At 48.6% G+C, this 27,329-nt stretch overlaps 1 protein-coding gene and 1 long non-coding RNA gene across 2 annotated transcripts in view; one reads left to right on the top strand and one right to left on the bottom strand.

Annotated features, from left to right (window-relative positions):
- Positions 1 to 1,708: 1,708 nt before the first annotated feature.
- Positions 1,709 to 15,035, bottom strand: LOC120364906 (uncharacterized). The gene is made up of 3 exons (XR_005580018.2): positions 14,882 to 15,035; positions 10,307 to 10,465; positions 1,709 to 8,677 (listed from the first exon to the last, which is right to left on the bottom strand). It is a non-coding gene; the product is annotated as an uncharacterized LOC120364906 (long non-coding RNA).
- An 18-nt stretch (positions 15,036 to 15,053) lies between these two features.
- Positions 15,054 to 27,329, top strand: part of PRKAR1B (protein kinase cAMP-dependent type I regulatory subunit beta) — a 152,677-nt gene continuing 140,401 nt past the window's right edge. The window contains exon 1 of the mRNA XM_039471551.2: positions 15,054 to 15,230. Within this exon, the coding sequence (XP_039327485.1) occupies positions 15,054 to 15,230 (177 nt within the window). The remainder of the gene's footprint in view (positions 15,231 to 27,329) is intronic.

Genomic DNA, 27,329 nt, shown 5'->3' with positions numbered 1-27,329 from the left:
TTACAATAGCAAAGACCTGGAACCAACCCAAATGCCCATCGATGATAGACTGGACAGGGAAAATGTGGCACATATTCACCGTGGAATGTTACACAGCCATCAAAAACGATGAGTTTGTGTCCTTTGTAGGGACATGGATGAACCTGGAAGCCATCATTCTCAGCAAAATGACACAACAGAAAATCAAACACCACATGTTCTCACTCATAGACGGATGTTGAACAATGAGAGCACATGGACACGGGGAGGGGAGCACTACACACTGGGGTCTGTTGGGGGGAAATAGGGGAGGGACAGTGGGGGGTAGGGAGTTGGGGGTGATGGCATGGGGAGAAATGCCAGATATAGGTGAAGGGGAGGAAGGCAGCAAATCACAGTGCCACATGTGTACCTATGCAACAATCTTGCATGTTCTTCACATGTACCCCAAAACCTAAAATGCAAAAAAAAAAAAAAAAAAAAAAAAAGTTGATTCTCTTACTGGCTTTTTGTTCCTGGGTGGGATCACAGAACTGGTTGAGCCAGATTACTGGTGTGGGTGGTGGCAGCTGGTGCATCAGAATGCAGAGTCTGAAAGTTACCTAGAGCACCAATCTTAGAGCTAGCAATATTGATGTTATCCTAAGGAGCAATTGGGGAGGTTTGGAATCTTGTTGCCTCTAGCCACATTTCTAATCTTGTGGCTCATGTGTTAGTCTTACAAAGGCATTTTGGTCCCCAGGCAAGAAGGAGGTTGGCTTCAGGAAAGGGCTGTTATCATCTTTGTTTCAAAGTTAAACTATAAACTAAGTCCCTGCTAAAGTTAGCTTGGCATCCTCCCAAGAAATAACAAGGCAGCTTGGAAATTAGAAGCAAGACTGTTCACAGTAGTGACCTTGAATAAGAGGTGCCTAAACAGCATGGTGGCGGAGTTTGTGAGCCCAGCCTGGAACACAAATTTGACAGCGCTCACTGCAAACCAGGAGTCCCCAAGTCTGGTTAGCGAGGCACCTCTCATCTGTGAACATGCACTGAGTTTTCTAAAAGCAGAATGTGTGTAATTGTAGGACTAAACTTCGAGTTTGACCTTTTTTTTTTTTTTTTGAGATGGAGTTTCGCTCTTGTTGTCCAGGCTGGAGTGCAATGGCGTGATTTTAGCTCACTGCAACCTCTGCCTCCCAGGTTCAAGTGATTCTCCTGCCTCAGCCTCCCAAGTAGCTGGGATTACAGGCATGCACCACCATGCCTGGCTAATTTTGTATTTTTATTAGAGATGGGGTTTCTCCATGTTGGTCAGGCTGGTCTTGAAGTCCTGACCTCAGGTGATCTGCCTGCCTCGGCCTCTCAAAGTGCTGGGATTACAGGTGTGAGCCAGTGTGCCCGGCCTTGACCTTCTTTTTTGTTCTTGATGTTTGTGTTGTGAAATGGTGGCGTTCATCAGTATTTCTTAAATGTCATTATGTAGCATTCAGTAACCTTCATTCATTGTTTCCTTCAACAGGCATTTGGTTGACCAGGCACTGTCTGCAACACATGGGACATGATGACAGTGATGTAGAAACAGGCCACAGTTCCTGCTCTCCCAGATCTTAGGGTCTTGCAGGATGAGATAGCCCTTAATGGAGAGATAAATTAATATCTCTCCATCATGTTCAATTGTGGTGGTCCTGAGAGAATGAATGTCGGGGGACGTTGACCTAGACTTGTGAGGCTTCCCTGAACAAATGATAGCAGAGGTAAGATGTGAACAGTAAGTAAACATCGTATTAGTTTGTTCTCACGCTGCTAATAAAGACATACCCAAGACTGGGTAATTTATACAGGAGAAGGTCCTTGTGGACTCTCCGTTCCACATAGCTGGGAAGGCCTCACAATCATGGTGGAAGGCAAGAAGGAGCAAGTCACGTCTTACATGGATGGCAGCTGGCAGAGAGAATGAGAGCTTGTGCAGGGAAACTCCCCCTTATAAACTGATCAGATCTTGTGAGACTTATTCACTATCGTGAGAACAGTACAGGAAAGAGCCACCCCCATTATTCAGTTACCTCCCATTGGGTCCTTTCCACAGCATGTGGGAATTGTGGGAACTACAGTTCAAGATGAGATTTGGGTGGGGACACAATCCGTACCTCAGGATGTGACCCTATTTGGAGATAAGGTCTTTGTAGATGTGATCAAGGTAAGATGAAGTCATTAGGTTGGGTGCTAATCCAATATGGCTGCTGTCCTCGTAAAGGGACATTTTGGAGATAGACATGCATACAGGGGGAATGAAGTATGACCATGAAGAGAGGCCTTGGGGAGCCAGCCCTGCTGACACCTTGATGTTGAGAAATCAGTTTCTCTCATTCAGCTACCCAGCCTGGGGTGCTTTGTTATGGCAGCCCCAGGTAGCAAACAGGGAGGGAGGCTGACACTCTCACGGGAGCAGGCAGGGAGTGAGCAGGTGGATGGGGCCAGGACATGGGGCCTTTGTCCTAAAAGATAGGGGGCTGAGGATTTCAAGGTGGGAGCATTGGCAAGATCAGGCCTGTATTTTTCAAGGACCCCTTTGGCTTCTGTGGAACAGATCGGTTGGGAGCCTTTGGAAGGCTGTAGGAGTGGTGAAGAGAAGAAATTATAAGTGCTTGAATTACGATGGTGGGACTTCACTTTTCCTTGTTCCTCCTGTTGAAGTACAACAAAATACCCTGCACATAATTCAGCAGGCAACGAGGAAAGGACCTTGAGAGTTGTCAGTAAGACAGACTGGCTAGAGACCGCTGGACTGGAGGAACAGCCAATGTGGTGGGTGCCCCAGGTTTTCTTTGTCTCGTGTTCCTACCCTAGTCCCCAGGGAAGCCTGCAGCCCATAACCACCAATGTTTGCAGACAAAAATTTTCCAGGGAAAGCCTCCTCTCTCTGGCCAAGCCCTGGGAAGGGGACGCCCCACAGAGACCTGGAGGGTAGCTACCTCCTCCATGGCACAGTCTGCTCTCAGGGACAGTTTCTAGAGGGTAGCTACTGCCTCCATGCCATAATCTACCCTGAGGGACAGATTCTAGAATGTAACTACCACTACCACCTCCTCCACACCACAATCTGCTCTCAGGGACAGTTTCTAGAGGGTAGCTACCACCTTCACGCCACAATCTGCTCTCAGGGACAGTTTCTAGAGGGTTGCTACTTCCACCATGCCACAATCTACTGTCAGGGATGGTTTCCAGAGGGTAGCTGCCTCCACCATGCCACAATCTACTCTTAGGGAGGGTTTCTAGAGGGTAGCTACCTCCTCAATGCCACAATCTACTCTTAGGGAGGGTTTCTAGAGGGTAGCTACCTCCTCCACGCCACAATCTGCTCTGTTTCTAGAAAGTAGCTATCTCCTCCACACCACAATCTGCTCTCAGGGAGGGTTTCTAGAGGGTAGCTGCCTCCTCCATGCCACAGTCTGCTTTCAGGGAGGGTATCTAGAGGGTAGCTACCTCCTCCACACCACAATCTGCTCTCAGGGTTTCTAGAAGGTAGCTATCTCCTCCACACCACAATCTGCTCTCGGGGAGGGTTTCTAGAGGGTAGCTACCACCTCCATGCCACAATCTACTCTCAGGAACAGTTTCTAGGGGGTAGCTACCACCTCCATGCCCCAGTCTCCTCTCAGGGACAGTTTCTTGAGGGTAGCTACCACTTCGATGCCACAGTCTGCTCTCAGGGATGATTTTAAAGCTGCTGCTGGCCCAGTAACCTGTGCCTAGGACCTGGGTTTCCAGTGGAGTCTGCACCACACCAGTAGTGTCAGAGGAGCGTGAAATGTGGCCTTCCTTCTCGTAGAACAGAGAGACCCAGAATGAGCATGTTCTTCCTCCTGCTGCAGCAAAAGGTGGCCCAGTGATGCCAGGCGGCCCAGAGAGGTACCTTTCACCCCTGCATGTGGCACCAATGGGAAATGAGCAGCAGCCCCAGGAGAGCCAGAAGAATAAAGCAGACCAGGAGGGCAGTGCCAGGACTCTGAAGACAAAACTGTTGAAATGACAGGCCACAAAAATAGGCTGAAATCTACACCCTGAACCTGAACAGAGCAACTGCCTGCTAAAATAGATTAAAGTAGGATCAGGAGCCTCCAGACATTGTAACCCAAATGTCCAGGATACATCTGGAAATCACCTGTCATATGAAGAACCAGGAAAGCCACAACCTGAAGATAGTGAGGTAACTGATGTGAATTCCAAGATGAGTCACATGTTGGAATCATCTGCCAAGAATTTTAAAGCAGTCACAAGAACCAGGCTGGGTGCAGTGGCTTACGCCTGTAATCCCAGCACTTTGGAAGGTTGAGGCAGGCAGATTACCTGAGGTCAGGAATTCAAAACCAGCCTGGGCAACATGGCAAACCTCTCTACTAAAAATACAAAAATTAGCCAAGCATGGTGGTGGGTACCTGTAATCATAGCTACTCAGGGAGCCTGAGGTACGAAAATTGCTTGAACCCAGGAGGTGGAAGTTGCAGTGAGCCAAGATTGTGCCACTGCACTCCAGCCTGGGTGACAGAGCAACACTCTGTCTTAAAAAAATGTGATTACAGTTTTTTAAACAAGTAAAAAAAAAGAAAAAAAAAATAAGCAAAGAAGTTATTAAAAAACCAAGTGGAAATCATAGATCTGAAGAAAGAGAATAAAATAATGTTGTATCTTCTGCTGGACAGACAGAGTGATGGAATGGAGTTAACAGGATCATCAGGGAACTTGAAGATAGAGCAATGGAATTTTCTTGATCTGACCAACAGAGAGAAAGTAGATTGAGAAAAAAGTGAGCAGAGTCTCAGAGGTCTGTGGCACAATAATTTGTATCATCAGTGTCCCAGAACAAGAAGAGGAAAAGTGTGGGGCTAACATTGCTGAAGAAATAATGGCTGAAAACTCCTCAATTTCAATGAAAAACATAAACCCACATATTCCAGAAGCTGAACAAGCCTTCGTAGGATAAGCCCTCCAAAAACCCATACTAAGACATGTCACAATTAAACTTCTGAAAACTAAAGACAGAGGGAGGAAAATACTAACTTCCAGAGAAAAATTTGAATGAAGGCAGATTTCTGAACCAAAACCACAAAGGCCAGAAGGAAGTGACACACCATTGTTCAACTGTAAAAGGGAAAGAGCTGTTGACTGTGAGTCCTCTACCCAGCAAAACTATCCTTCAGGAATGGAGGAGGAGGAGAGATATTCTCAGACAGGCACACTAATACAATGTATTGCTAGGAGACCTACCTTTAAGGAATGCCTAAAGGATACCCTGTAAACAGAGAGGTAATTTTAGCAGAAGAGGGCTGGCGCCTCCAGAAAGTTGAAAACAATGCAATGGATAAAAATAGAAGTAAATGTCACTGACCATCTTTCACTTAATGAGTTTCTTTAATCATATTTGATGGTTGAAGCAAAAATTACAACACTGATATGGTGCTTGATGTATGCGGAGGAAATATCTACAACCACGTATTTAACAGAGAGAAGGGTAAGAGGGACTTAAGTGGAAGTAAAGTTTCTACACTCACTTGAGGTGATAAATCATGGATGCCGATAGACTGATGAATTGCATATGTAATAGTGATATCCTCAAAAACATCATAAAGTGGAATTCTGAAAAACATTCTAGTATCCCACAGTAAAATATGAGAGAACAAACACAGATGATTAAATGGCAGGTGTAAGCCCTAATATATCACTAAATGTAAATGGCCTAAACATACCCATTTAGAAGACAGAGGTTGGCTGAATGGATAAAACTCAACCTAACTATGTGATGTCTATTATATGCTAAAGCTCACTTCGAACATAGCAACATAGGCAGATCAAAAGTAAAAGGATGGCAAAAGTGTATCATGTAAACATTAATTTTAAAAAGCAGGAGTGGCTGTTGAAATTCCTCCAGAAAAAGAGGGACATTACATGGTAAAAGATCCCACTGGGAGAATAAAGCAATCCCAAATGAGCACACAGCAAACAGTAGACCTTCAACATGCATATAGCAAAAACTGATAGAGCTGAAAGAATGAGACAAGCCTGCTGTTGTAGTTGATGACGACAGCAATTGGTAGAATGACGAGGCAGATAGTCATCAAGGTGTAGCCGAGCAACACCATCAACCAACAGGATCTAATTGATGTTTACAGAACATACCACTCAACAACCACAGAATTCACGTTCTTTTCTAGTATCCTCAGAGCATAGACCAAGATAGACCATATCCTGGGCCATAAGGCAAAACTTAGCAAATGTAAAAGACTTGTGCAGAGGGCCAGGTGCAGTGGCTCAAGCCTGGAATCCCAGGAGGCCGAGGCGAGCAGATCACCTGAGGTCAGGAGTTCAACACCAGCCTGGCCAACATGGTGAAACCCCCTCTCCACTAAAAATACAAAAAATTAGCTGGGCATGGTGTCGGGCACCTATAATCCCAACTATTCGAGAGGCTGAGCCAGGAGAATTGCTTGAACCCTGGAGGCAGAGGTTGCAGTGAGCCAAGATTGCATCATTGCACTCCAGCCTGGGGAACAAGAGCAAAACTCTGTCTCAAAAAAACCCCCAAAATAAAACAAACAAACAAAAAAAAAAACGTGCACAGAACACCTTCTCTGACAATAATGGAATCAAACTTATATCAGTGGTATACAGCAGGAAAATCTTCACACGTGTAAATTAGACAATTATTCTACTCAGAAATGGAAACAATTGCTACCTGCAACAACTTGAACGAAACTATGAAAGATTATGCAGATGAAAACCAATCCCAAAGGAGTATGTTATGGTTTTGTTTGTATGATATCCATAAAATAACAGAGATAAAGAACAGATGACTGATCTCCAGGGGCTAGGGATGGGATGGCGTGATTATAAAGGGTCACTAGGAGGAATCCTTGTTTGTGGTGCCACTGCAGTTACGTACCTGGATTATGGTGGCAACTGCATGAATACCCAGAGGGGTCATGACCTCTTCGCTTTCCCAAGACACACTGTCAGACCGAATCGTTATAACCTGGATTTCAGAAGCAGGGACAATAGCCAACACGTTATAACAAATGAAACATACCTTGGGTTGCTGAGATGGGGAGATCACTTGAGGCCAGGAATTCAAGGCCACCTGGGCAACATAGTGACACCCTGTCTCTACAAAAAAATAAAAATAAAAACTTAGCTGGATGCAGTGACTCACACCTGTAGTCCCGGCTACTTGGGAAGCTAAAGTGAAAGGATTGCTTGAGTCCAAGGGTTTGAGACTAGCGTGGGAAACATAGTGAGATCCCCATCTCTACAAAAAATAAAGTTACAGCTAGGCACAGTGGCTCACATCTGTCATCTCAGCACTTTTGGGAGGCCAAGGCGGGTGGATCACCCGAGGTCAGGAGTTTGAGACCAGCTTGACCAACAAGGTGAAACCCCGTTCTCTACTAAAAATACAAAGATTAGCCATTAATGGTGGTAGGCACCTGTAGTCCCAGCTACTTGGGAGGCTGAGACAGGAGAATAGCTTGAACCTGCGAGGTGGAGGTTGCAGTGAGCCAAGATCGTGCCACTGCATTCCAACCTGGGTGACCGAGTGAGATTCCACCTAAAAAAAAAAAAAAAAAAAAAAAAAAATTAGCTGGGTGTGGTGGGCTGCTCTTGTAATCCCAGCTACTCAGGAGCCTGGGGTGGGAGGATCACTTGAGCCAGGAAGGTTGAGGTTGTCAAGATCTATGATCATGCCCATATTGTAGGCTGGGCAATGGAGGGAGACCTTATTTAAAAAAACAAAACAAAACAAAACAAAACAAAAACAACAACTTATATAAGAGATGAAGTTTTATATCTTACCAAAATAAAACAGGAATAAGAAGGCTGTAAGAGAAAAGGCAGGGATATGGACAGCAGAAGCAGCAATGCTAATATCTGTTTAACAGATGTCCCAGGAAGGCAAAATAAAAGTGGGGAGTAGGGAGTAGGAGGTATTTGAAGGGATAATGAAGACACATTTTCTAGAGTTAAAAATGGGTCAGACCAAGAGCAGTGGCTCAAGCCTGTAATCCTGGCACTTTGGGAGGCTGAGGCAGGTGGATTGTCTGAGGTCAGGAGTTCGAGACCATCCTGGACAACATGGTGAAACCCCATCTCCACTAAAAATACAAAAAATTAGCCAGAAGTGGTGGTGTGTGCCTTTAGTCCCAGCTACTTGGGAGGCTGAGGCAGGAGAATCGCTTGAACCCAGGAGGTAGAGGTTGCAGTGAGCTGAGATTGTGTCACTGCACTCCAGCTTGGATGACAGAGCAAGACTCTTGTGTGAAAAATAAAAAAGGAGGCTGGTGGAGAAGGATACATATACATATATATGTATGTATATATATGTATGCATGTAGGTATATATAGGTATATATATGCTTGTGTTTGTGTATATATATAAAAACACATAGAGCTTCCCCTAGTGATGGCCTGGGGCCAGCTGTCTGTGGGTCAGGAGTCTAGACATGGCTCTACTGGGTCCTCTGAAGGCTGCAATCCATGCTGGGGCTGCGTTCTCATCTGAGGCTCGACTGAGGAAGAGTCCGTTCCCAAGTGCACTTGATTGTTTCCAGCATTTACTTCCTTGGATGTGGACTGGATGCCGCCCTCAGCTCCTGGCCACGGGGTCCTTTTACAGCTGCTCATGACATAGCAGCTGACTTCCTCAAAGCCAGCAAGGGAGAGAGTCCTGCAGCAAGGCAGATGTTAGCATAAGTCATATGTGATGCTCACTCTTCACCTCTGCTGTACCCCACTGGACAGGGCTGAGCCTCAGGACCTGGGCACACTCAAGGGGAGGGTCCTCCACAAGGCATGAGCACTGGGAGGTGGGGACCCTGCGGCCATCTGAGAGTGCCCACCACATCTGGGAGCCATGTGTCTAGAAGACTATTGAAGTTTTGTGCCAACTTTTTTTGTTATTTGTAAATGGAGTCTTACTCTGTTGCCCAGGCTGGAGTCCAGTGGATTAATCTTGGCTCACTGCACCTTCTGCCTCCCAGGTTCAAGCAATTCTCTGCCTCAGTCTCCTGAGTAGCTGGGATTACAGGTGCCTGCCACCATGCCCAGCTAATTTTTTGTATTTTTAGTAGAGAAGGGGTTTCACCATCTTGGCCAGGCTGGTCTTAAACTCCTGACCTTGTGATCCACTTTCTTTTGCCTGCCATAGTGCTGGGATTTACAGGTGTGAGCCACTGAGCCTGGCCTGTGGCAGAATTTTCTGTGAAATGATGCATCCCTTACCTACGTAATGAACAATGCAAAACTTGAATATTAGAGAGCATTGTGTTGTGTGTGTGTGGGGGTGTGTGTGTTGAGGCAAGATTTCACTCTGTTGTCCAGCCTGGAGTGCAGTGGCACGATCATAGCTCTCTGCAGCCTTGAACTCCCAGGATCAGGTGATCCTGCCACCTTAGCCTCCTGAATAGCTGGGACTACAGATGTGCACCACCATGCCTGGCTAATTTTTGTATTTTTTTTTGTTTGTAGAGACAGGGTCTTGCTCTGTTGCCCAGACTAGTCTTGAACTCCTGGGCTCAAGTGATTCTCCTCTTTTGGCCCCCAAAGTGCTGGGATTGCAGGCATGAGCCACCATGTCTGGCCACATTGTTTATTTTTATTTTTTATTTTATTTTATTTTTTTGAGACAAGGTTTCACTCCTATTGCCCAGGCTGGAATGCAGTGGCATGCTTTCAGCTCACTACAACCTCCGTCTCCTGGGTTCAAATGATTCTCCTGCCTCGGCCTCCCCAGTAGCTGGGACTACAGGCATGCCACCATACCCGGCTAATTTTTGCATTTTTTGTAGAGACAGTGTTTCACCATGTTGGCCAGGCTGGTTTCAAACTCCTGACCTCAGGTGATCTGCCTGCCTAGGCCTCCCACAGTGCTGGGATTACAGGTGTGAGCTACTGCACCCAGCCAGAGAATAATAATAATTATTGTCCATGGTTCCTAGGCTCCTACTACGAGCTGCGTGCCCATGCTCAGCCTTTCATCCCTCGGTCCTCCTATGTCCACCCAGATTTGAGGATCAGTGGCCTGTCCCGTCAGCCACGATAACCTGCAGTATCTCCTCCATCCTCAGCTCAGAGAGCTCGCGGATGTTGCTCAGTGAACGCAGCTGGCTGGGGGAGGCTCAGCAGCCGCAGCCAGGAAGCCCACCTACAGATCCCATCTCAAACCACGACGCTCTGCAAACCTCCCCAGTGGCCAGAGCAACTTAACAAAGATTCTGTCTCTTTTCTGCAGCCCGGAAAATATCTGTGTTTGTCTCTTTGCCATGCTGAGTGAATAAAGAATAAGACAAACACCAACCGTGAATACTTGGTGCTTTCGACATAGCAGGGGAGACAGCGACTGAGCCAGCAGCCTTGCCCATCATTATTCAGTTGCACTTGTGACGAAAGCTACCACGGAGAAGTACTGGGATCCCTGGGCCCTCTGGAGGCGGTGCTGGTGCCTTGGGGAATTTCCCTGTGAAAGTAACATTTTGGTTGAATCTTGGAGGGTGAATTGGAGCTGACAGAGCACAGAGTTTAGAGGTGCGTGATGACTGAGAAAAGAATGTGGCTTTGGTGGGGTGCGGTGGCTCAAGCCTGTAGTCTCAGCACTCTGGGAAGCTGGGGAGAGGATTGTTTGGGGCCAGGAGTTCAGGACCAGTCTGAGCAACATAGTGAGAGCCCATTTCGACAAAAAAAAAAAAAAAAAAAAAAAAAAAAAATTAAATCCCAGGTGTGGTGGTGCACGCTTGTGGTCCCAGCTACTCAGGATGCTGAGGTGGAAGGATGGCTTGAGCCCAGGAATTTGAGGTTGCAGTGAACTGTGGTCACAGCACTGCATTCCAGCCTGGGCGACAGAGTGAGACCCTGTCTCAAAATAACAACAAAAAGATTAAAAAAAGAAAAAAAGCATAAAGAATGTGGTTCTTGTTGGAGTTTTGCAAAGCATGGTCACTGTGGTACATTCGGTCACAATGAATCCTACAGGCACATTCTAGGGTGAAGTAAGACCCCATAGGGCTTAGAAATGTGAATACCTTTGCTAGGAAAAATAATAGGGCCAAGCATGTAAGGTGGGTCCTTCCCTATAGGCAGAGGGCACTTTCCTGGGACATTTGAATGGATAACCCAATGCCCATTTTCAGTAGAGGGCATAGCTGCTTAGCCACTGTGTGACAGCCGGCATTTGTCACTGTAGCGACCCACCTGTTGAGGTCCACATGGTTTGATGACCAAGCACAGCTCCTTTGAGCTCACCGGACCCCTCCCTGTGTCTTAATCCAGGACCATTTAATCAGGTTGTCAGTGTGTGTGTTGGGGGGATTATGTAGGATCTGGGATGTATTCACTTGGATGTTCTCAGTTGCAACTAACAAAAAGCCAAAAGCCACCTGGCTCAGGCAGTAGAAGGTATTTATTTTACTTATTTAGAGATGGAGTTTTGCTCTCATTGCCCAGGCTGGAGTGCAGTGGTGCGATCTCGGCTCACTGCAACCTCTGCCTCCCAAGTTCAAGTGATTCTCCTGCCTCAGCTTTCCGTGTAGCTGGGATTATAGGCACGTGCCACCACGCTTGGCTAATTTTGTATTTTTAGTAGAGATGGGGTTTTGCCATGTTGGGCAGGCTGGTGGCAAACTCCTGACCTCAGGTGATCCACCTGCCTCAGCCTCCCAAAGTGCTGGGATTATAGGTGCGAGCCACCGTGACTGGCTGAAGGCATTTACTGATGAACAGAATTGGGAAGTCCAGATATGGGGAGAGCCTCAGATTTGGTTTGAGGACGGCCATGGCTCCATTTCTCCAGGATCCTGTTTCTTCCCACTTCTGTGTCGATTTCATCCTCTGGGACTGATCAGACAGTGAGCAGGACACTAGGGAACCATGTGGCATTGGCTCAAGCCAGTAAGGCTGCAGCAGGAGAGGCCTGGGAATCAGGCAGAAGGTCGTCTGCAGGCTGGGGCGGTGGGGGCCACACCTCAAACTTCTACCAGAGCCAGTCTGGAGAGGGAGTTCTTATGGGGTGGGGGAGGGGCAGAGGTTGGGGGCCACTGGAACAGGGACCTGAATGACCAGGAAAAGTGTGAAAGTGAGAAGCAGTGGGAGCTGCTGTCGTACCAGTGAGGAGAGGACCTCAGCTCAGTGGGGCCCGGGGTCGCATGTCTGGTGGGCCAGGTGCATGCTGCCAGCAGCCAGCCTCCAAACCTGGGCGGTCCTTGTCTCTAAAGGACACAGGCTGAGGAGGCTCTCTGCCTGGGAGGGTATCACAGCAGAAGGAGGACTTGTGTGTGTGCCTTGGGATCGGAGGGCTATCCTGTGAGGCCCGCTGGAGAGGGGCCTCCACTCTTGCTAGAGGCACAGTGCGGGGGAAGTCTTTATAGGGGGTTTCCAGAGAACCCCAGGAGAGCCCGGGAGAGAAGCAGCCAGCCCTGGAGTGTCTGCCCCCAAAGCAAGATACCGCCTCGGTCAGGTGTCACCTGGGCCTCTTTTGCTATCCTTCTCATCACCCTGGAGGAGCAGAAGTAATTAAGGGAGGAGGAGGGAGTGGAGGGGCCCCGGGGAGTGCAGGATGGCACCGCTGGTCTGTGGCAGCTCCAGGCAGGCCCGGGCTGGGGGAACCAGAGGTCTGAGAGGGTTGTGGGTTGGAGTTCTGAGTCAGAGACTGGGCCTGGATTCCTGAGAAAGGCTCAGGACAAACGCAGGTCTGCCTGGAACGGGGCTGGGGCCGGTAGGTGCTGAGGGTGAGGGCTGAGGACCAAGGAACTTCATGTTTGACCCCCGAGGGTGGTCTGCTTGGTTTACATTCACCCTGGCAGGAAGAGGCTGGGGCAGTGTCAGCCCTGCTGGGGAGCATGCTGGGCGGGGCTGGTGACTTGTGTAGTGCCTGTGTGGCCAGGTGAGTGGAGGAACAGGAGAGCACTGGGCAGGTGGTGTGGAAGAGGTGAGCATGGAACAGGGAAGCTGGACAGGTGAGTGTGGACCCGGGGGCATGGGAGGGCTGAGTGGGAGACAGTGAGTGTGTATAGGGGAGTGGGGAAACAGGAGAGCACAGGGCAGGTAAGTGTGGAATAGGGAAGCTGGACAGGTGAGTGTGGAACAGGTGAGCATGGGATGGGTGAATGGGAGACAATGAGTGTGTATAGGTGAGTGGGGCAACATGGGTATGGGTCAGCTGAGCAATAAACAAGAAAGCTGGACAGTTGAGTGTGGAACAGGTGAGCATAAGATGGGTGGGTGGGAGTGTACAGGAGAGTGGGAGACAGGTGAGCCGGGGACCAGCGGGTTGGGCAAGTGAATGTGGACAGGGACACAGATGTCATCTCCTTCACAGCCTGAATTGCCTGCCCCTCTCCTGGTGTTAGAGCCTCTGGGGAAGGGGAGATGGAGTTTCTGCCCCCACCCTGGCAGGATGGGGCAGGTGTGCGGTGGGAGGATAAGGATGATTCCTTTTCCTGCAGGGTTGTGGTTATGATTTAGGATGTCACCAAGAGAGGCTCCTCCTAGGCTTCGGTGACCTCTGGACCCCCAGGGAAGGTGGGAAAGAATTTAGGAAGACCCCGATTTCTCACTTGGCATTGGGGTGAAGTTAGTGGCCCTAACCGGTGGGAGTCAGTTGGGGGAGGAGTGCTGGGCCCACCTGGCCACCCACTTCTGGCCCTTAAGGGAGAGCGAGACCTCAGGGAACAGGCATGCTTTCTGGGTACGGGTGTCCTATAGAGGAAGAGATGTGACCCTCCCAGGTGTGAGCAGCTCAGGCGGCTGCGGTGGGCGTGAAGGTGTGTGTGTGTGTGGGTGCCCAGATCATCACCTGGCAGCCCCACGGCCTGCACCAGCTGGGGTGGGCGACTCAGGGTCTAAGTGGAGGGGGCGAGGGGCTGCAAGAGCAGGGGTCCAGGACGTGCTGCGCATGAACCTGCGTCGGTGGGGGATGGGGCGGGGGCGGGGAGCCCGGCGGGGGAGGGGAGAGTCTGGGTGGGCCAGGACAGGGGGGCCCGCGGGGAGGTGGTGGTGAGGGGAGACAGGCTGCGGGCCTGCCTGGGCGGCGGGGGGCGGGGGGTGCAGCAGCTGCGCGCGGCGCGGGGGCGGGCGTGGAGGGCGGCGCCGCTGCAGTGCGGGGACCCGCTCGCTCGCTCGCTCGCCCGTCGTCCCCGCGCCCCGCGTACCCGCGCAGCCGCCTCCTGGCCTTGGGCGCCGCGCATCCAGGTACGTGGGGCTGGGCTGGGGTCTGTGCCGGGATTCCCGGGCCTGGGAGGCCCCCCCAGGCATGCGGGCATCTAGGGGGGTTCGGTCCCCCGGGAGTGGGGGGCGCGCGGGGCGGAGCCGGGCCTGGGGCGCCCAGTCAGGGGTCCCTGGAGGCTCCTCACCGGCGCAGGGGCGGGGGCTGGGGCTGGGGGTGCGGGATCTTGGGGTGGAGGCCGCTTTCCCCGGGGGCGGCTTGGCTGGGCTGGGGTCCTGCGCTCTGCGGTGCGGGGCGGGCGCGGCCAGGCCTGGCCGTGGTGACTTCGCCTGCGCGGCCGCCGCATTTGTCTCCCCCCGGTTCCCCCCGCCCGGCTCCCCTTGTTTACCTGCGTTTCTGCTTTTTCCTGTGAAGAGGCCCGTCCAGCCCATCCACGGCCTCACCCTCCTCTCTCCCTCCCCTGAGGCCGCGCGCAGGGGCCCCCAGCATTCACATTTCACACAAGTGCCCCCAGAAAGGGGGGATGGAGGAGGGCAAGGCCCTGTAACCCCCGGGATGGACCCACAGAGAGCCAGGCCCCCCGACTCCTCCCACCGCGGAATCCTCGGAGCCGCAGAAGGGGCTTCTCAGCCGCGTGCGCCTGTGTCCGAGCCCCTCCACCCCTGCCCGGTCTGTTGAGAGGGAAAGCTCTGGGGGTCGTTACGTTTAACAACTCACCTGGCCCCGCGGAATGAAAGATCTTTGACAAATGCGGAATCAGTGACTTTCTTATCCGCTCCTTGGAGAAGCCTGATTCACGCCGCCTGCGTTTATCCGGCGCGCAGCCCCGGGCCGCTCTCAGGCCTCGGTGATCTGTTTTCTGGACAGGAAGGAAGCAGCAGCCCTCGCCATGGCCTCCCCGCCCGCCTGCCCCTCGGAGGAGGACGAGAGCCTGAAGGGCTGCGAGCTGTACGTGCAGCTGCACGGGATCCAGCAGGTCCTCAAGGACTGCATCGTGCACCTCTGCATCTCCAAGCCCGAGCGCCCCATGAAGTTCCTCCGGGAACACTTCGAGAAGCTGGAGAAGGTGAGTGGCCCCCACCGCCCCGCCGTTTCCCTTCGCAGGTGTCCTGGGGCAGAGGCAGCAGCCAGAGAAACCTTCCCTCCATCCTGTGGTTTTCCAAGGCTGGGTGCCCTAGAGAACGTCTGCCATCCTGCAGCTCCTTCCAGAAGCGCGGGCGGAGAGGCCAACCTGGGACCCACCCTCCCTTGTTCGAGCTCTTGAGAGTCATCCCTCCTAGGCTTGGTCCTCCGAGCCACAGAATTTTCTCTTCTGTTTCCAGTGGGTTCTAGGTCTTCAGAGCTCTTGGGGAAGGCGGTTCAGGATTTTAGGTTCAGGTATTTTGTTAGCTTGTGGGACTTACGGACAGTTTTCAGCTTGAGGAACTGAGATGAGAGCCAGGTCAGTTATAGATGCTGTCAACACTTGGGATAAAAGACAATAGCTCCCACGGGATAGCTCACGCCTGTAATCCCAGCGCTTTCGGAGGCGAGGCAGGGAGATCACCTGAGGTCAGTTCGAGACCAGCCTGGCCAACATGGCGAAACCCCATCTCTACTGAAAATACAAAAATTAGCCTGGCATGGTGTCAGGCACCTGGAATCCCAGCTACTGGGGTGGTTGAGGCCGGAGAATTGCTTGAACTGGGAGATGGAGACTGCGATGAGCCGAGATTGCACCACTGCACTCCAGCCTGGGCAACAGAGCAAGACTCTATATGAAAAAAAGGAAAAAGAAAATAGCTCCCATGGCTAAGGTGATGTGGGATGTTTGAGGTCAGATTCCACGTTAATGTGTGTGTCTGAGGCCTTGCAGCGGTGGGAGAGGAAAGTGCCCTTCAGCGTGTGTGGTGGGAGAAGCCCAGGCCTGCTCCTGCTCTTCTCTACCCCATACCTCATTCCTCCGGGAGTGATGGCTCTCACCCGCTTCCTGGCCTCCTGCATCTGGATTCTTTTCATGGAAGTGCATGGCTGGAAAGTGGAGGCTGGGACAGGAGCCCCCAAGATGACCCAGCTGCGTCCCCTCCCCTCCCCTCGCTGTGGGCTCCTCCAGCCCTTGCTCTGGGCCCCACCCCAGGCTTTCTGGGTATCCCCTAAGGTTTCGCCTCTTGGTCCTTTAACACAAGTTAACTGTCCCTGTGCCGATCCCCCCCCGGGGGGCCAAATGGGAAGCTTGGTTCAGGCGAAGGTCGGCCTTTAAGTGCCTGTGAGCCACCTGGTCCCCATCCAGTGGTGTTGATGCGTTTGACAGGGCCTCTGGTGATCACGTAGCCTTAACCCAAATAAATGAATTTAACTCTTCCCTTGGAAACAATCCTTGAAGAAACACTTTAAAGATATACATGCCTGTTAAGGAAAATTTGAAAAGTTCAGAAGTGGAAAGAAAAAATAAAAATGCCCTGGACTCCTCTCCACCGAATTTCCCCTCAAATGTTATTTTTATAAAAATGTAGTTGTAGGCCAGATATGGCGGCTTATACCTGTAATCCCAGCATTTGGGAGGTCAAGGCGGGAAGATTGCTTGAGATCAAGAATTCAAACTTGTCTTTCAAAAATATTTTTAAAATTAGCTGGATGTTGTGGCAACTGCCTGTGGTCCCAGCTACCTGGAGGCTGAGGTGGGAGGATCACTTGATCTCAGGAGTTTGAGGCTGTGGTGAGCCATCATCACACCACTGCGTTCCAGCCTGGGCAACAGAGCAAAACCCTGTCTCAGAAATACATACATAAACACATGCACATATATGCATTCGTACACACATGCATAAGTCCTTGTGGCAGTCACCTTACAGATGCAATTTGTATTTTGTGTTTTTCGTTTTTTTATACACTCTTTAAAGATCTCACTTTAAGTGACTGCATAATGTTCTGTGGAAAAAATATACTAAGGGTTTTCAACCCTTTTCCCATGAGTGAGTGGACAATTGTTTCCTTTTTTTTTTGTATTAAATATTGGGGCCAATGGGCATGGTGGCTCATGCCTGTAATCCACTAAAAATACAAAAATTAGCCAGGAGTAGTGGTGGCTGCCTGTAATCCCAGTTACTCAGGACACTGAGGCAGAAGAATCACTTGAACCTGGGAGGCGGAGGTTGCTATGAGCTGAGATTGTGCTGCTACACTCCAGCCTGGGCAACAGAGCGAGACTGTCTCAAACAAAACAAAACAAAACAAAATAAACAAAACAAAACAAAACACCTGGGGTCGAGTGCGGTGGCTCACGCCTTTAATCGCAGCACTTTGGGAAGCCCAGGTGGGTGGATCACTTGAGCCCAGGAGTTGGAGACCAGACGGGCCAAGATGGCGAAACCCCATCTCTACTAAAAATACAAAAATTAGTTGGGAGTGGTGGCATGCACCTGTAGTCCCAGCTGCTCGGGAGGCTGAGGCAGGAGAATTGTTTGAACCAGGGAGGCGGAGGTTGCAGTGAGCCGATTGCGAAACTGCACTCCAGTCTGGGCGACAGAGTGAGACTCTGTCTCAAAAACAAATCAATTTTTTAAAAAAAGTATACGGGAGGACGTGTGTAGGTTACATGCAAATATGACACCATTTTATATCAGAGACATTAGCATCTATGGGTTCTGGTACCCTTAAGAGATTCTAGAACCATCCCCCATGGATACCAGGGGATGACTGTACCATATACTGGGCGTCTTAAACAACAGAAACGTCTCCTCCCACAGTTCTGGAGGCTGGAAATCCAAGATCAAGGTGTAGGGGAACGGCTTCTTCTGGGCCCATGTGGAAGAAAGTTCTGTGTCTTCCCGCCCCTAGCCCCGGCTCTGGGTGGTGCTGGGGATCTTTGGTGGTCCAGGCTGGAAGTCTGAGATCAAGGTGTGGCAGGATGGCTCCTTCTGGGTCCATGTGGTAGAAGATTCTGTGTCTCTCCCCAGCTCTGGGTGGTGCTGGCCATGTTTGGTGGTCCAGGTTGGCAGGTGCATCATGGGTCTCTGCCTTCATCTTCACATGGTGGTGTGCCCCCGGTCCAAATCCCCACACCTCCTTTTTTTTTTCTGAGACGGAGTCTCACTCTGTCGCCCAGGCTGGAGTGCAATGACGTGATCTTGCTCACTGTAATCTCCGCTTCCCGAGTTCAAGTGATTCTCCTGCCCCAGCCTCCTGAGTAGCTGAGGACTACAGGCATGTGCCACCACACCCAGCTAGTTTTTGTATTTTTAGTAGAGACGGGGTTTCACCATGTTGGCTAGAATGGTCTCGATCTCTTGACCTCAAGATCCGCCTGCCTTAGCCTCCCAAGGTGCTGGGATTACAGACGTCAGCCACTGCTGCGTCTGGTCCAAATTTCCCATTTTTATAGGGACACCAGTCATCCTGGATCAAGGCCACCCTAATGACCTCATTGTAACATCATTGCCTCCATCAAGACCCTGTCTCCAAATAAAGTCAACTTCTGAGCTTATGAGGTTAGGACTCCAGAGTGTCTATTTTTGGGGACACTATTCGCCGATCCCAGTGGCCTTCTTGGGCCTGGGCAGGGCAGATTTTCTCAGGCCCTTCTCCAGCAGTGAGCCATTGCTGAGTGAAAATAGGAGGTTGCAAGATATGATCTATGGTACAGTTCCCTTTTTCTTGAAAGTGATACCAATGCTAATGCGTCTGTATGCAAAGAAAAAAATCTGAGGGGCATCCACCAAAATGTCAGTAAGAGTGGTGTCTCCGGGCACAATTACAGGTCATTTTTGTTTCTGTTTTCTGCAGTATCTGATAGGGACAGGCCTTTGGGGAGCTTTGGTGAAGTCTTTGAAATCGCATGCATGTTCTATGTGTGGGTGTGTTTAACTGGGAGGAGTGTCCCTTAGCCTGCAGTGGCTTCTCAAATGGAGCTGACATCCCAAAATATAAACCACCTAACGTGGCCCTAAAATTCCACGGGAGTCTCATTTTCTGCTGCGTTCTCTTGACCAGTGAGATGCTATGGAATGCTTACAATAGAACCAGGAAGTGTGTCTCTGGGCAGGGCGGCAGCCCTGATGAAGAGGGACAGGGTCTGAGCCATCCCCTTGAGGCCAGCTAGGGCTGAGTGGAAGGAAGAAGCCTCCCATGGAGGGTTTTTCTCCACTTGTATCACAAGCAGGGTGCATGTTTGTGAGGCTTTCATAAAGCACCTGGGATAAACCCACACAGACCGGCAGGGATGGCCCAGCTCTCTGAGTGCCATCCATGCCGGCTGGGCTTGGCCTCTGGTGCTCCGGCCTTCGTGAATAAGTTCTTCTGTGGTGGTGACTTAAGCTGACCAACTATTCCTTATTTGATGGCAAAACACAGCATGGGAGTTTCCTCAGCAAGATGTGATCTTTCAGAAGATTATGCAAAATGACATCATCAATCTTTTTTTTTTTTTGAGACAGGGTCTGGCTCTGTTGTCCAGGCTGGAGTACAGTGGCATGATTGCAGCTGACTGCAACCTCCATCTTTCAGGCTCAAGCCATCCTCCCACCTCAGCCTCCTGAGTAGCTGGGACTACAGGTGCATACCACTATGCCTGGCTAAATTTGTATTTTTTGTAGAGATGGGTTTTTGCCATGTTGCCCAGGCTTGTCTCGAACACGCCTGAGCTCAAGCGATCCTCCCTGCTCGGCTTCCCAAAGTGCTGGGATTACAGATGTGAGCTACGGCACCTGGCTCATCTGTTTTTTTTTTTTTTTCCCTTTCTTTTTTTTTTTTTGAGATGGAGTTTTGCTCTTGTTGCCCAGGGTAGAGGGCAATGGGGTAATCTCGGCTCACTGCAACCTCCGCCTCCTGAGTTCAAGTAAGTCTCTTGCCTCAGCCTCCCAAGTAGCTGGGATTACAGGCATGTGCCACCATGTGTGGCTAATTTTGTATTTTTAGTAGAGAAGGGGTTTTACCATGTTGGCCAGGCTGGTCTTGAACTTCTGACCTCAGGTGATCCGCCCGTCTTGACCTCCCAAAATGTTGAGATTACAGATGTGAGCTACCGTGCCCGGCTCATCTGTGTTTTTTAGCATCAACAGGTCCTGTGTTTTTATTGCTGGGCAGTGTTCTGTTATATAGATGGATTGCAGCTTGTCTAGCCTGTGCCGGATCTAGGAACCTTTCCAGTTTTTGCTGACTACAAATAAAGGTGCTATAAATATTCATCTTATAGGTTTTCAGTGTGGAAGTCGGTTTTTATTTCACTTGAGTAAATGTTTAGTAGTGAAATTCCTGGGTCATAGGGTAAGTGTATGTTTATAAGAAACTGCCAAGCTGTTTTCCAGAATGTCTGTCCTGTCTTGTGTTCCAAGCAGCCGTGGTTCTTGTTCCTCAGTATTGGCACCCTTTAATAGTGTCAATTTTAAAAAATGTTTAGCCATTTCTAGTAGATATATGGTGGCACTTAAAGTGTGTGTGTGTGTGTGTGTGTGTGTGTGTGTGTGTGTGTGTGTTTTTAGACAGAGTTTTGCTCTCTTGCCCAGGCTAGAGTGCAGTGGTGTGATATTGGCTCACTGCAGCCTCTGCCTCCTGGGTTCAAGGAATTCTCCTGCCTCAGCCTCCCCGAGTAGCTGGGATTACAGGCACCGGCCCGCCACCACACCTCGCTAATTTTTATATCTTTTACCGATCTTTTCAAAGGGTTAGATTTTAATTTCATTGATTTTCTCTATTTTCCCTTGAGATTTCCTCTTATTTAGAAATTTGTTGTTTAATTTCCAAATATTTGGGTTTTTTTGGATATCTCTCTATTATTTATTTCTAGTTTAATTCAATTATGGTCAGGGAACATACTTTGTATGGTTTTAAATCTTTATTTTGTTAAGGTGTGCTTTTTGGCTAATAATATGCTTTATCTCGGTGAATGTCACATGTGCCCTTGGAATCAATGTGTGCCGCTGTTGGGTGGTATGTTCTGTAGATGTTGGTGAGGTCTAGTTGTTTGAGGGGCTGTTCAGGTGAGTCTTTTGCATTCTTGCTCATTTTCTGGCCTCTTGCTATACTTACTACAAAGAACAGCATTGAAACTTCCAATTATAATTGTATATTTGTCTATTCCTCCTTAAATTCTACCAGTTTTTGCCTTATGTCTTTTGGAGCTCTGTTATTAGTTGCATATACATTTGGGATTATTACTATGTTCTCCTGGTGTATAAACCCTCCTATCATTATTCAGTGTTTCTCTTTGTTCCTTGTAATTTTCATTGTTCTGAAGTCTGCTTTATCTGATATTAATACAGCCACATTATTAGGATTTATGTGATTAATCTTTTTCTATCCTCTTATTTCAGCTATATCAATAAAATGTGATTCTTACAGATAGCATATACTTGGTTTTCATTTTTTATGTAATTTGACAGTTTCTGTCTTTTAATTGGTGTGTTTAGACTATTCACATTTTTTTAAAAAGAAAGTACCATCTATTGCTGTATATGCAGTACGTATAGTATGTCTTAGTATGATTTTTCTTTGAGTTTGTCTTGTTTCCCTTTGCAGATCTTGATATACATTTATGTCTTTCAAGAAATTTGGGAAGTTCTCAACCATTATTTCTTAAGATAGTTACTTTTATATATATTACCTCATTTATAAGTCATATATATTTAATGTAATTATTGATATGGCTGGATTTAGGTCTCCCATTTAATTATTTTTCTATTTGCTTTCTCTGGTTTTTCTTCCTATGTTTCTTTTTTCCTTCCTTTAGATTATTTGATTATTTTTTAGTACTTGGTTTTTTTTGCTGCTTTTCTTTAATTGATTGCTATAGGCATTACAATATAATAATAACTTTATACAGACTTTTTAGAATTATTATTTTACCATTTCAAGTAAAACATACAAGCTTGCCATCATGTCAGCCCATTTACCTTCCCCATATTATTTCTGGTTGTTGTATATACCACATTTGCACACGTTGAACCTTCCCCTACTCCCTTGACAATGTTATATTTTTATTTGAACATTTTCACATACTTTAAGAGGGGAAATGAGTTTAGAAGACATACCTGGGTATTTACCATTTCTGTTGCCCTTCTGTGGTTCCTGAAGTGTTTTTCTTTCCCTCTGGGGTGATTTCCCCATGCCTGAAGAACTTGCTTTAGCATTCTTAGAGCAAGACTGCTGGTGACAGATTCTTAGTTTCCTTCATCTGAGAATCTCTCTGGTTTGCCTTCATTCCTGAAGGAGATGTTTGCTGAATATAGGATTCTGAGTGGAGAGTGATTTTATTTCAGCAGTTTAAAGATACTGTTCCACTTCATGGTTTCTGATGACAAATCAGGCTTTTGGCCTCATTCACTTAGTTTTATATTTCTTTTCTCTGGCTTTTTTCATGATTTTTCCTGTGTATTTTATTTCTCAAAGTTTGAGTACAATGTGAGTTTGATTTTCTTTGAGCTTATCTTGTTTTCCTTTGATTTTGAATCAGTACATTAATTCTTTTCAGTATATTTGAGAAGTTTTCAACCATCATGTCTTCACATATTTTTTTTTTTCTGTACAATTCTCTTTCTCCTCTCTTTCAGGGACTCCAGTGACACATATGTTAGATTTTTAAATATTTTCCCACAATTCCCTGAGGCTCTGTTAAATCTCTTTTCTTTTCTTTTTCCTTTTCTTTTTGGAGTCTCACTCTGTCACCCAGGCTGGAGTGCAGTGGTGTGATCTTGGCTCACCACAACCTCCACCTCCTGGGTTCAGGCGATTCTCCTGCCTCAGGCTCCCAAGTAGCTGGGATTACAGATGCGTGCCACCATGCCTGTCTAATTTTTGTATTTCAGTAGAGATGGGTTTTCGCTATGTTGGCCAGGCTGGTCTCAAACTCCTGACCTGAGGTGATCCACCTGCCTCGGCCTCCCAAAGTGCTGGGATTACAGGCATGAGACACCATGCCCTGCTCACCTGTCTTTTTGGTGGGATGATTTCTGTTGATCTGTCTTCAAACTTACCAACTCTTTCCTCTGTTATATCCATTCTGTGACTGATCCCATCTAGTGAATTTAAAATTTTGTTACTTTATTTTTTAGTTTGAAAATTTGTATTTATTTTTCAGTTCTAAAATTTTTATTTAATAGTTCCTCCTCTTCCTATTCCTTCTCCTGTTCTTCTCCTTCTTCTTTCTTCTTCTTCCTTTTTGCTTTTGAAATAAATTTGATTTATTTGCTGATAATTCCCCTGCCAATTCCAAGAGTATTCACCTTCACTTCATGGAAAATAGTTAAAATTGCTGCTTTAGAGTGTTAATCTGATGATCCGATGATCTCCAGCATCTTGAGGTTGTTAGCCATGAATTGTCTTTTCTTTTTAGAATGGGTCAGATTTTCCTAGTTCTTGATCTGTTGAGTAATTTGTGAAGTAACTGGATTATATTCTGGACATTTTTCTTTATTATTTTGTCAAGCTTTGGGTCCCATTAAAATCCTATGGAGAAGGTTGATATTTTTGTTTGTTTTAGCAGGAAATCAACTGATGAGGTTCAGACTGCAAGTTCTGAATGGGTGACGCCCTTCGTGGGTGACGACACCAACATGAGTTCCATTTCTGGGCCTTTGCTGCACTGCTTTGGTGCAGCCTTGTGTGGGTTGCTTGGGGGCTGGTCTGGGACTTGGACATTGTTTTACTTGCAGCTCGGTCCTCAGCACTTTTGCTGTGGTTCTCTGTTTACTGTGCCTATGAAACTTGGGGTTGAACCTCGCACTTGTATCAGTTCATAGAATCCGGGGACCCCCATTTTGTACTTTCTCCTCTGTGGGATTTCTCTCACACTCTCCATCCAAGAGAGATCCTACCTCCAGCACACAAATCAAATATGACTGTTTCCCCCCCGCCAGCCCATTCCTAGCCCAAGCCACTGTCCCCTCAGCTGAATGACTGCAGCAGCCTCTCTGTTTCCCATCAGGCCCCATGCTCCATTTTTCACATCAGTCACATACAGAGCCATCTTCCAGAAACACAAATCGAACTCCATCCCCTTCTTAAAACCTTCCCAGTGCTCTCCTAACAAATCTAAGCTCCTTCCTGCCTCATGGAGTCTGGCTCCTGCTTGGCTCTCCACTGCAGCCCACGCCACTCTGTCCCTTACTTTTACTCCAGCCACCCAAGGTCTCCGGCCAGTACTGTCCTGTCACCTGGCACATCCTCCACACCCCTCCTGCAGCTGGCCACTCTTCAGCACTTGCTTTAGGGCCAAGGCTGCCTCCTCAGAGAGCCTCTCACCACAACCCTGCCTTGTGCAAGCTCAGAAGAGGAGATCTCGGTTTGAGCTCCAACCCCAAGTCCCAGCTTTGCAGGGAGGGAGAGTCTTTAGTGCCCTCTGGCCCTCCCAGCTCACTACTTGGTGAGCATGACACTGTGTGATGTCCTGAGATAGTATCTGCCTACTCCTTCTTCCAGCTGTACCCTCTGCCCTTCCTACTCCGGGTGTTCCTGTGTTGGGAGGGGATCTCACTATCAGTGCCTTCCTGCCTTTGGAGTCAGTCCCTCCCAATGTAGGAACACCCAGACACTGCACTTGGTGCTTTGCATACTTTATCTCATTGAATTCTCATGCAGGCTTAGCCAGATGAGATGTTTATACTCCCATCTCACAGATGAGAAAATGAATGTTCAGAGGGAGAATGTTGGTTCGCCAAGGTCATAGAGCTGGGCACAAACCCACACATGACTTTGAGACCACACCCTTCCCTCCTTGCCTGTGGGCCCTGGCCCCTGGCGTGCTGGGGCAGGGTGTGGGGTTCTCCTGGGGTTGGCTCTGATGGTGGACCCCCTGCCTTCTGCTTCTTTCTCATCCTCCATTCCTAGGAACTCAGGCTTTTCTGCCTTTGCCCTGCAAGGCTGGTGCCTCTGTGTGTGGCAGGCTGGAGCTGGGGTGCTGTCCTCCAGGAGGGAGAGGCTGAATCCTCAGATGCTGCTGCTGCCGTGGCAGAAGTGGCTTGGGGTGACAGCTGCCATGGCGGGTGAAGGAGTGAGTGTGCTGTGTGTGTGAGTGACATGTACAAACACTTGCCCAGATGCACACACATGCACACCCAGGCAAGGCTGTACTATTGCCACCAAGGGGGAAGGTACATGGAGTTGTGTGTGCACATGCATTAAAACACATGCCCTTACCCAGATGCATAGCTGTGCACACACCGGGACATGCTCAATTTACTCCGAGGTGGTGGATGTAAGGGGTGTGTTTCCATGCACATGTACTTGCTCACACATACGCTCAACTGGATGTGCACATGCTTATACACATACCTGATATGTACATGTCCACACATGTGTACTTACCTAGATGTGCACATGCACACACATGTACTTACCTGGATATGTACGTGTTCACACATATGCACACACCCTCATGTACTTACCTGGATGTGTACACGTTAACACATATGTGCACATGGTCACACTCATGTACTTACCTAGATGTGTAAATATTCACATGTACTTACCTGGATGTGCACACACTTATACACATACCTAATATGTACATGTCCACACATGTGTACTTACCTAGATGTGCACATGCACACACATGTGCTTACCTGGATATGTACATGTTCACACACACGTACACATGCTCACTCATGTACTTACCTGGATGTGTACACGTTAACACATATGTGCACATGGTCACACTCATGTACTTACCTAGATGTGTACATACCCACATGTACTTACCTGGATGTGCACACACACGCATGTACTTTCCTAGATACGTACACACTCACACGTGCACTTGCTCGCACATGTGCTTACCTAGATACATACACACTGACACATGTACTTACCTGGAAGCACACATGGGCACACATATGGACATGACATTTGCTTCTGAAGGTGAGCAGGGCCCTCGCCTGTGCTCACGCCCTCCTGTGTAAACTCTGTCCCTAGTCTCACTGGAATGTACATCTTCGTCTGCTGGTTTTATCTTATTTTATTTATTTAATTTTTAATTTTCTTTTTTTTTTGAGACCAAGTTTTCGCTCTTGTTACCCAGGCTGGAGTGCAATGGCGCGATCTCGGCTCACCGCAACCTCCGCCTCCTGGGTTCAGGCAATTCTCTTGCCTCAGCCTCCTGAGTAGCTGGGATTACAGGCACGTGCCACCATGCCCAGCTAATTTTTTGTATTTTTAGTAGAGATGGGGTTTCACCATGTTGACCAGGATGGTCTCAATCTCTTGACCTCGTGATCCACCCGCCTCGGCCTCCCAAAGTGCTGGGATTACAGGCTTGAGCCACCGCACCCGGCTTAATTTTTAATTTTCTTAGTATTTTTATAGAGATGATATCTCCCTATGTGGCTCAGGCTGGTCTTGAACTCCTGACCTCAAGTGGTCTGCCAGCCTTGGCCTCCCAAACTGCCGGGATTACAGACGTGAGCCACTGTGCCCGGCCCAGGCTGTTAATTTCTAATTATTTTCTTTTCTTCTTTCCTTTCCTTTTTCTCTTTGTTTGTTGTACTCTCTATGTGAGGACTGGTACACAGTAAGTGCTCAGTAAATGATCAAGACCTGCGTTTTTCTTCCAACCTTGCCACTGAAATGGTTGGGTTCCCCTGAACAAATCCTTTGCCGTCTCTGGGCCTCAGTTTCCCTGCATCATGGCTGGGGATGATTTGCCCCTGCGAGGTGGATGTATGGGTCCTGGCCTCAAATACAACTGGCCCTCGAGACTTAGGGTTTCACAGAGTGCAGAGGGAGTGTCTTAGGGTCGCTCATAGAACTGCTCCAGGGAGATGGTCCAGAAACACCTCTCACACCTGCCCAGCATGCAGTGGATGGCCCCGCGGAAGTCCAGACGCCCTCTGTCAAAGGCATCAGGTTGGGTGGACCAGCCGCCTCTCAGAAAACCCTTTCAGTGGGAGGGGGCAGCCGTGTCCTTGGGGGACTGAGAACCGGACTGCAGATGCGACCAAGGAATTCCATTTGCCAGTAATTTCCTGCATACGGCCTACTCTCGGGAGGATAAACCCGGGTCCAGAAAATCTCTTTAGATTCCACCCCCACCCCAGGCCCCGCCCAGATAGTTTCTCTTTTGGGCTGGACATCTGCACTTCATCCCCTTGTGTAGGATGGGACCGGACCGGGGTAATCCCCAGGGCCGGGCTACTTGATTCTGGGGCAGATTCTGGCCAGGGAGCTTTCTGGAAACCCTGGTTCCCACAGTGTTGTTATG

Source organism: Saimiri boliviensis, chromosome 1 (assembly GCF_048565385.1).
Source record: "Saimiri boliviensis isolate mSaiBol1 chromosome 1, mSaiBol1.pri, whole genome shotgun sequence".
Lineage (NCBI taxonomy): Eukaryota > Metazoa > Chordata > Mammalia > Primates > Cebidae > Saimiri > Saimiri boliviensis.
This window is presented reverse-complemented; position numbering and strand designations above follow the sequence as displayed.